The sequence below is a fragment of the Polistes canadensis genome, unplaced genomic scaffold (assembly GCF_001313835.1).
Source record: "Polistes canadensis isolate GaletaPanama2010 unplaced genomic scaffold, ASM131383v1 scaffold_129, whole genome shotgun sequence".
Lineage (NCBI taxonomy): Eukaryota > Metazoa > Arthropoda > Insecta > Hymenoptera > Vespidae > Polistes > Polistes canadensis.
In genome coordinates, this window is record NW_014569676.1 from 26,158 (window position 1) to 36,528 (window position 10,371).

General features: G+C 37.9%; 1 protein-coding gene across 1 annotated transcript; it reads right to left on the minus strand.

The window, feature by feature from the left end:
* Positions 1–228: 228 nt before the first annotated feature.
* On the minus strand, positions 229–9,748 carry LOC106788209 (polycomb group protein Pc-like). The gene is made up of 5 exons (XM_014751277.1): positions 6,332–9,748; positions 5,199–5,242; positions 5,000–5,120; positions 4,398–4,823; positions 229–4,033 (listed from the first exon to the last, which is right to left on the minus strand). The coding sequence occupies exons 1-5, from the start codon at positions 6,389–6,391 to the stop codon at positions 3,356–3,358; spliced, it is 1,329 nt and encodes a 442-aa protein (XP_014606763.1). The 5' UTR covers positions 6,392–9,748; the 3' UTR covers positions 229–3,355.
* Between the last annotated feature and the right edge of the window lie 623 nt (positions 9,749–10,371).

Consider the following 10,371-nt stretch of genomic DNA (forward strand, 5'->3'; position numbering starts at 1 on the left):
TACCTGCGTAACCACTGCGTTATTTTTTTTTTCTCATGCTTACTTTATAAGTAGTTTGAATGTTTATAAGTACACAAACAATATTGAAGGTACGCGCACAGTCTATTTGAAAATTCTAAACCTAAACAGGAGTTTTTTTTTTCGCTAGACCAGCAGTTGCACTTTTTTTTCTTTCTTTCTTTCTTTCTTTTTAATGCATACAGATTTTTAATGGGGTTTTTTTTTCTGCTTGCTGTTTTTTTTTTCTTCTTTTTCTTTCTCTCATATCTTGTCGCTATTTACAATTTTTTTTATCGGCTAAAAGATTTATAATTCAGAGCTCGAATTATTATTATTATTATTATAATTATTATTATTATTGTTGTTGTTGTTATTATTATTATTTTTTCTTTTCTTTTTTTTCCTCTTGTTCATTTTGATATTTACAATTTTTACACGATATCTCCCTTCCAATATACAGTGTGTGTTCAAAAGATTATACAACAATTTTTCGATATTTATTTTTTTTCCACTTTTTTTTTCTTCTTACTTTTTAATTATTTCACCATGGCAATTTGTGAATTGCTGGGAAATTGAACTTATCTATACACAATTAATCCCCGGATACGAAAGATGTACGAAAGCTTGACATAATTACGTATATATATATATGTTAATCGTTAAAGTATATAATTCATTTAATTCATGAAATATATAACTAAACGTTTTAGAGAAACCATATAAAAAGTATTTTATTATACACTTTAACTAGTTGTTTAGGAAATAACTAATTAAAATTTGCTTTTCATCCTATAACAATTCTTGTTGTTATCAGTTCTTTTTTTATCTTTTCGTTCGTTTTAAATCAGTATGCTCGATGATAAACACTTTTCGTTACATGATTTACGTAACATCCTGTCTAACATATACAATTTGCAATAAAACGCTATGAAAAATTGTCGGATTTTACTTCAAACACATATATAATAAATATTAATTGTAAAAAAAGCAACGCTGTATAGATTGAAACGTTTCTTTAAATTAGATTTCCAAAAATCACTTTAAAAACGGGTGTGTGCTCGCACTAGAATAAAAATACACTCCCTTCCTCTCCTTCGAACTTTTCGTTCAGGTCGCGTTATATTTTTTTCTACGGTTGCCAGATGATCATCGTGATCTAAACGAAAAGTTCAATAAAATAATAAGCTTGGCGATTAATATGTTAAAGTATGTAATTTTACGTTAATTTTCATACAATTAACTGGTCGGTATAGTTATTTCATACATTAACAGGTCGGTATAGTTATTTCGTGAATTAACGAATGATTTTTATGCTTTAACGGTAACATATATATATATATATATATATATGTATATATATATATACACGCGATTACGTTCGATTAACTTAAGAGATCTTGCTTCGTTAGTATTTTCGGGACTTTTTTTTTCTTTCTTATCTTACTTTGCAAGTAATAATAATTTTTAATATTAACGTCAAGTTTCACGTAAAGATAAAGACAAGCGGTAAAACGTAGAAGAAGAAAAAAAAAAGAAAAAAGAAGAAGAAGAAGTAAAACCAAAGAAACAAATTATCGACGAACACAGATAGTACGTTTAAGATATAACTTTTCTTTAACGGGGATACATCTCATCGTGCACACGATCATAACGTTTATATTATTTAACGTTAAATCATTCAATTAATCGTGATAAAATTTAATTAAAATAAATAATCGACTTATACTGTCAAAAAATTCGCTTTTTATAACTGCTCTCTCTTTCTCTCTTTTCTTTCTCTTATAAAATTAGAAGCTTGGACAACAACGAATATTTAAAATTTCAATTTGTTCGAGTTAGGAACATCTGTTATTTAATAAAATACTCACGACTGTTATTTAAGAAAATTAAACTGCATTATTTAAAAACTGCTGGAATCTCGAAAATTTGTTTTTTTTTTTTTTTTTTTTTTTTCATTTTTCTTAATGAAATATATATATAAAGTTATTATGTTTAATTCGAATGAAATCAAAACAAGACAACTTTTGTTATTTAAACAAATGCATCGGCTGTTATGATAAGCTTATTAAGGTTTAATTTTACAGATAAATAAAAAAAACCAAAGTAGGATTGAATAAAACGGATATCTCATAATAGACATAATACGCAAACTTTTACGTATTTTTTCTAAACTGCAAGGATTTTTCTTTTTATGCCAGTAACGCATCATCTGACTCAAGATTTATGTACTCCTTCAACTTGGTGCTTCCGTATTATATATATGTATATATATATATATCTATTTAAATAATACAAAACGCGAATTAACAAATAAAACGTAACGTAATTGAGAAAAACACGAAAACGTACGACAAAGTTTATTTCTTTTCAAATAACACGCTTATCTCGCAAACAGAGAAATTGAAAGAAAAAAAGATAAAACGTTTATATTCACGCAATATTTCCATTTGAAAAAAAAGATAAAAAGGAAGAAATAAAAGATAAAATTCTTAACGCAAATCAAAAATTACTGGCGAGTAATTATATGATCGTGTACAATTTGACGCACATTATACTTTCTTTCTTTCCTTCTTTCTCTCTCTCTCACTCTCTTTCTTTCTCGTGTTTTGAGCAGCTAAGTTCTATAAAGCGTTTTAAAACATGCACTGTAGTGCGTATTTTATCATAATAACTCGACGGTGCGGCTCATCATCATTTCTTTAATGCTTTTAACTTCCGAGTAAATTTGTCGTGCAATCACAATATCGTTTTTTATTTTTCTCTCATTTTCTTTCCTTATTCACCGATTTGTAGTATTATAAGAACGAACGTTTAATTATTATTTTAATCATCATCGTATCGTATTCTCACGATAACAAATCCACACAACCACACACATCTTTCTTACGGTAGCTCGCATATTTTTGCAATAATTAAAATAAAACGAGAAACCAAATAAAAATTGAAACGAATCGATATAAACGCGTGTAATTATTAACAATAAAATCATATTATAATTTTGTCGCGATCGTTGGCAGGCAGATAGGCAGCGTTAAATGAAAGCAAGAGAAAACATAAATTACGACAATCTTTCGATCATTCTCATTATCAATTCGTTATTATAAACGTTTCTCCTCAACAACGCAACCGCGAGTTTTTACAATTAAAAATGTGTTAATATAAGAAGTTAAATTTGTTTTTTTTGTTTTCCTTTTTTTCTCTTTTTTAATCGCTCTCGATGACGAGTTGCTTGCGCAGACACATAATAATCGATGTGTGAAAATAATTTATGTATTTACAGCGATTTAATACAACGAGTCAAAGGGAATCATCACCGTACCCTTTCGTTTATATTTGTTCATCCTCGTAAAATGGGTTAATAAATGTCGCTTTTCGGGTCTCTTTCACGAAAAAATCCCTTTTCCGTCTTACACTCTCTAATGGTAACCGTTTTAAGATTCACGGTGACATCTGTTATGAATACTTGATCGGCAACTGGATTTCTCGCGTGCCAATACTCTGTACCGGGATTCGATAAAGGAACGTACATCTCCGGCCTCATTATTTCGGTTTGTTTGATACTTGTTGCGTTGTTATTGTTATTATTATTATTATTATTGTTATTATTATTATTATTATTGTTATTATTGTTGTTGTTATTATTATTATTATTATTAACATTACTATCATGGCTATGATGACCATTGACTATCGCGGTTAACCTATTGTTATTTGTGTAAGAATCTGTAGGACTCGGTGATTTGTGACCATTGGCATCTACCGTCGTGGAGTTGTTGCTAGTCTTTTCTGGTTTTTGTTCGGGTAAATGCCTTTTTTTCACTGGTTGATCTAGAGGTGTGTCCACTTGTGGAGACAAAGAAGCAGCTGACGGAGTACGGGGTAGAGAAGGTAGTGGACCGTGAGGTACATCGGCTTCCGGTCGTTTCTTGTCTTGCACCGGTGGTGCCAACGTCGTTGGTACCGCTGGTAATGGTTCTTCGGGCGTAGATTTCACGCTAGAAGATGATAGTCTTCTACCGTTCACCTTGTGCCCCTAAAAAGAGACGATGCATAACAATGATCTCGTTTAAAAAAGAAAAGAAAAGATAAAAAGGAAATAAAACATCGTACTATCTCTATCGAAATAATTATTTAGAAAATTCAATTTTGTAGACAATTTGATTATGAAGGTAAGAAAAATTCAGCAACCTAATTCATAATGATTTGTTAAGAGTTACGTACTAAACTTTAGCGAATAAAAATTGGTCAGTCAGAAGAATAAATATTTGATCTTTGATTAAATTGTAATATCATATACTTGACCCCATTCTATATAATAGAATATAATATATACATATTATATTTGAATAATAATGATATAGAAAAATGTCTGTAAATTATTAACATAAGGACCTTACATGATAAGACGACGGTGAATTGCCTTTTAACGGCAATAAACGTGGTATTTTGTTCGGTGGTGGACTACCACTGCTCCCACTGCTTGGGCTGCTGGTAGTAATCGTAACACCAATTTTTCCAGACTCTTTACTCAGAACCTCGGCTTTTCTTTTAGTACCAGCTGGTTCTCTCCTTGGTAGTAACGCTATGTCAACGCTACTGTTTGAACTGTCTGAATCGACGCTAAACGTGGATGCCAATAATTCAGGCGGCGTAGGAGATTCTTGTCCGTCCAACGAACTGGGTAATGTGTCCTCGTCGGGGGCAACATGATTCAAATGCGGTGCGGACGTGCTACCAGTCGTTGATTCGTCCTGACTATCTTCTCCTACCCTTTCGTCTCCGCCAGGTTCTTCGACGACCACGAGATTCGCTAATACTTGCTCCTTTAAAGGAGACCATAATGGAGGGATCAAAAAAAAAAAAAAAAGAGAGAAAAGAAACAAAATTACTATTTTTATTTATAATTTGAAGTCAATTAAATTGATAACGAAAATTTCGTTAGAATTTGGACGATTGCAAAAAAAAAAATAAAATAAAAGAGTAATATAAATATTCTTACGTTGTATCTCGTATCCCTTCGTCTTGGCCTTCTCGATGATACATCTCCTCGTAAACTTTCCTCGTACAATTCGATTAACCTGACGTCTAAAATATTCTCTTCGGGTTCCCATGTGTTATATCTACGAATAACGTAATAAGATAATTAATCAAAATATATATACACTAAGGTTAATTCTTTCATTACGAATTTTACTTACTTCTTACTCCACCCTTTCCATTTAACAAAATACTCCACTTTCCCCTAAAACAAATATATATATCGATTATGGTAATCGATTCGGACAAGAATTAGAGGACAAAAACATTAACCCTTTATTTTTTTGAATAATATTAAAAAAAAATAATATATTTGCTATAAATAATAATAATAATAATAATATAAAAAATAAACTTGTACAATTCTTTAAAATTTGTATGCATCGGTGTGTGTTTTAAATAACCGACCAATCGAGAAATAGAACGAATCTTTGATTGGACCAATCACGTGTTTTGAAAAATTATCTGTATTTTTAATTTTAGTCATTTTTCATTTCTTTTTATTAAGATAATCTCGAGAATAAGTTTTAACCGCGCAAGACTAGAAGAAAAAGAAGAAGGTCGAGACGCGATTCAAATTAACCTCTCAGTGGATTTCTGTGTTCTCTTTTGTAAAGTTTCTGTTACATTGCTACTGTATTTTGCCTTGCTAATTATCAATTGTACAATCTCATGTGTCCGAACAAAATGAATAAAGGAAATTGCATTTACACGACGACGACGATAAAGTTGGAAAATGAAGACGTTGGTCGTGACATAGAATAAGAATAAGAATAAGAAGAAGAAGAAGAAGAAGAAGAAGAAGAAGAAGAAGAAGAAGAAGAAGAAGAAGAAGAAGAAGAAGAAGAAGAAGANGAAGAAGAAGAAGAAGAAGAAGAAGAAGAAGAAGAAGAAGAAGAAGAAGAAGAAGAAGAAGAAGAAGAAGAAGAAGAAGAAGAAGAAGAAGAAAGCTAACAATAAGTTATAACGATGAGGAGGAGGACGTAAGAAGCTCATTGGCGACGAAAAGATATAAAGAAAGATGGAAAAAGGATGGAAAAGATAAAGAAGATAGAAGAGGAGTGGGGGGAGAGCGAGAAAACGACAGGAGGAATGTTAACGAGGAAGAGAGACGGAAGAGGTTAAAAAAAGAAAAAAAAAACCATAGAGATAAAAAGATAAAGATGTCGGCGTCGTGTGCGAGCGCGCAATCCATCGGGTGGCGATACCTGGTGACGGGAAATGGAAACAACTATCCGGCAAGCGGGCAACACACACACAGACAACACAAAACACATACAGACACTTCACTTACCCGCTTTTCCCTCTTCTTCGTGATCCGCTCGGCGGCGTAAACCCTGTCACCGAGATCCATGACACTTATTTACTGTCTGTAGTCACTGTGGTGTTGTTGTTGTTGTTGTTGTCGTCGTCGTTTTCCTCGACAGAGGGTTGATGCACTTTGACGACGGTTTCATATACCGTCCAAGATTGACGATCATACGCACCGGTGACACTGCTACTCTGCGCAAATGAAATGGTGTCGTTGCAAACAACACACGAATCGCGTATGCAACGGGACACGCGCGTGTATCACATATACACTTTTGACTCTGATGACACACTGAGCGCACGCATGCACACTCCACACACAACACAACGCACCACGGCAGCATACACAGGCAGACGCACGTGTGTATGATTGAAAGAAGAAGAAAATAACACTTATATATTGCACAGAGAGATCAATTTTACGCACGTAACGAAATCATCATCATCACCATCATCATCATCATTATCATCATCAACACCATCATCATTATCGTCTGTAGAGATTTCTCGCTACCGTCGTACGTAACGCTCGACGACGATAACAATTGGGAAGGAAAAAACCTCGAGGATGATGGCAACATTGAGATGCACCAAATTTGTTTTTCTCACAGTCATAGGAATGTCTCGTGGATTATCGATGAAATAGTTGCGCCGATTGAGTACAACGTTTTAATGAAAAATGCGCGCTAATATACACTCACGCAGAATAAAGCAAGGGTAGTGATTGTTTCTAAATTGATTGAAAAAACATTGAATGCATTTAAAACATCCGTTTATCAGGGCGGTCGATTGTCGTCGTTAGGATGAAACGGCACGTATTGACGCGTTCTACACGCTATACAACTACGACGATTACTGCGAGAACACTATACGGCATTGCACAATGTTTTTCGCACCGATCGTGTGTAACACGATTCTCCGAGAGGAAAAGAGAAAGATAGATAAAGAAAGAAAGAAAGAGAGATAGAGCCGATGGCTAGAACGACGGATGGGACGACGGCTGGGACAACGGCTAGAACGACGGTAATGTAATGGTGGCCGAACAGTTCACGGTTAGGCCGCGCTATTGCAACGGCGTGCTGCTACTGCGACCAATGTTTTTGGAAATGTTTAACAGTTCGGTAAGACCGGCGGAGACGAGCGAGGATAGCCTACGCGCACGTCTCATCGAAAAACGAATTTAACGCGGTAGATCGTGCCTTTTAAACTCGTCTTAATTAATTCGTGTCACTTCTATGACCTATATAGTTTGGCATCAAGTTATTTTGTGTTCTTGTCACGTTTTATTCTTTTCCTTTTAATATCGAAATAAGAAAACCGTCTCGTTACTCCGTGCACCGAATCTCCTTGCAGTGTCTTTAGCAACTACTGGCCGAAGACTCACGTTATTTAAACTGGATTCGAGCGGTAAAATTGTTTTTATTCCGGCACTCGTGTGCTAGATCGTCTTGTTCTCTCTTATGTTGTCGCTGTCGTTATCGCTTGTTTCATTCGTAATCTGCTACTGTTACTACTGGCGCTGTTGTGCTGCTGCTGCTCCCTTCAGGCGAGATCAGAGCTCGTGACGTCAGCAATTTTCCCTCGCCTCGTAAACACCAAACATGGCCGTCGCATGGATATACGCTGTCTGAACGCGTCTTAGACGGGCCAAGAAAATTGAGAATTTATCGTAAATTGACCGATCGATGAATCACTGAACAATGATCAAAGATCGTTCGACAATGTCCATGGCCACGAAACAACGAATATGGGTGCGGATATCGGAAAACCGAGGCGTCCAACTTGGACCGTCTAACACATTCTGCAGATCGAGGCCGACTAGAGCCGAGGTCTGCCGAACTTCCCTCAGAAACCTAATGGACTCGCCCGAGTCGCTCTTGGTTGCGAGTAGGGAGGAAAAGAGAGAGAGAGAGAGAGAGAGAGAGAGAGAGAGAGAGAGAGAGAGAAAGAGAAAGAGAGAGAACGAGAGAAAGAGAGAGTGAGTGACTTTAGGCAAAGGAAGGGAAGGGAGGGAGGTGTTCTCAACGGTAGTGATGCGTAAGGATGCCTTAAGTGAGAGAGAGAGAGAGAGAGAGTGTGAGTAGTAGGGGAAAGAGGAAGATAACAAGATGTGGTGGGGGTAGGAAAGAAAGAAAGGAGAAAAAGAGGGAGAATTGATAAAAGAAAAGGAGAATAGAGCGCGCGCGCACGGTTGAACGATCACGAAGGGAAGAGAAAGAAGAAGAGAAAAGCAAGAGCAATGGAGGCAGAGAGAAAAGAGACAGCGCAAGTAGAGACACCGTCCTCAGAACAAGAAAGCTGCTTGCCCGCTCTCTATCGCTCGTTCGTTCGTTCGTTCGTTTGCTTGCTTGCTTGCTTGCCAGCCAGCCAGCCAGCTAGGCAGCTCCGAGTCCCCTTCTGGTTTTCTCTATATGTGTGCGTACTCGCTTGTGTGCGAGTGTAGTTGATGCAACGTTGCCACGTCCGTTCGTCGATAACACCGTACCAAATGTCACTCGTGCACTACCGGTAGAATCGAAGCGCCTATCTTCGCGCCTTCTTCTCGATCTCTCGATTTTTCTAACGAGTCATCGATCCAGGGGCGGGAGGGGGCCTTTGCGTATTTCCTTCTTCACTTTTTCAACGATCGATTGACCACGCTCTCTTTTCTCTCGTTAAACAATATTATACACGTAAACGACACCACATTACATCGTCCTGTCTGTCTTTCTATCGTTCTCTTATATTTCGACGAGTTTTCGACGATCCGACAACGTCGCGCGTCTTCTTTTACGACGTTCTGTCACATACTACGTACACGTAACACATATCTACACAGAAAAAGAGAGAGAAAGAGAGAGAGTCACAGCGTTGGCAATATACACGCACGCGCGCTTCTACGGGATAACGTAAAATCCTTCCTTCCTTCCTCTTTTTCTTAAGACGCCGAAGGTAAACCGTGTACAAGTGCGTCATATACAAGGACGAAAGGAATAAGGTATAAGACGAGAAAAGCGCAGGAGCAGCGCGCACGATTCAACGGAGGAACGAACGAACGTTCGTTCGGCGAAAGCGACAGACGTACTTACTACGGAGACGAGAAATCGCATGCAGAGAGAGAAAGAAAGAGAGACATAGATAGGGGAGGGAAAGGTTCAGGTCGGAGGGGTGGGGGCAAAGAGCGAGAGAGAAACTGCACATACGTTGACGAGCGGGAGACGATCTGCTCTCCGCATAAAACGCGTTCAACTTGGACGGATCCCGAAACGAAAATGTCCTCTTCTACTCTTCACCCTTATTCGTATATACACCAGACACACACGTATAGCCAAAACGTATACACGCGCGTACACCCTGCGATACGTATATTTGGCACGGTGGTGGGGGTAGAGTGCTAAAGAGACGGAGATATGATATTCGGGAGAAGGAGTAGTTTGTACGACGTGAGAGCATGCTGGAATCACGGAGGGAAGGGGTGTGCTTCGTCCTTCGACGTAAATACGAGATAAAAAGAAGTAGGAGAACGTTGCGCTATTGGTCGGTCTTGGGAGGCGCCACCGACACCATCAGTAGACTAACGACCCTCGACCAATCATAGTCGACGTACGGCCCACTACGTTTCCCCACGTAAGCCTGAGAAGGCGGGCATACGAAGGACGATCGGACGATCGCATTTAGTCGGCTTGCGGGCTTCTCCGCGCGCTTTACCCCCACTCTTACGCTACTCTTCCACACCTATACCTCTACCTCCTTCTCCTCCTTCTCTTCTTTCTTCTTTACCGGCATCCTGCCTGCCTGCCTGCCGCGGTCTTCTTCTCTCTTCTCTTTCTTTCACTCTCTTTCTTCGTTTCTCTCACGACACGTCACACTCTTCTCTTACGGTTCTTTCTTCTACCTCCCTCCCACCCTCCCGTTCTCCCTCCGACCCCTGCCCCCCTTAACGCGTGCAAGAAAGTCGTCGTCGTCGTCGTCGTCGTTGTGTCGTCGTCATCGTATGCCATTGCGCGCGCTACCGATCCTCATCTTCTCCTCTCTTCTCTTCTA

What these genes read in the sequence shown, in the direction of transcription:
- LOC106788209 (XM_014751277.1), bottom strand. Translation starts at nt 6,391, where the DNA reads ATGGATCTCGGTGACAGGGTTTACGCCGCCGAGCGGATCACGAAGAAG. An exon ending in TGGAAAGGGTGGAGTAAGAA is followed by an intron (nt 5,121 to 5,198) that starts GTAAGTAAAATT and finishes CGTTATTCGTAG; the next exon opens with ATATAACACATGGGAACCCG. An exon ending in ATTCACCGTCGTCTTATCAT is followed by an intron (nt 4,034 to 4,397) that starts GTAAGGTCCTTA and finishes GTCTCTTTTTAG; the next exon opens with GGGCACAAGGTGAACGGTAG.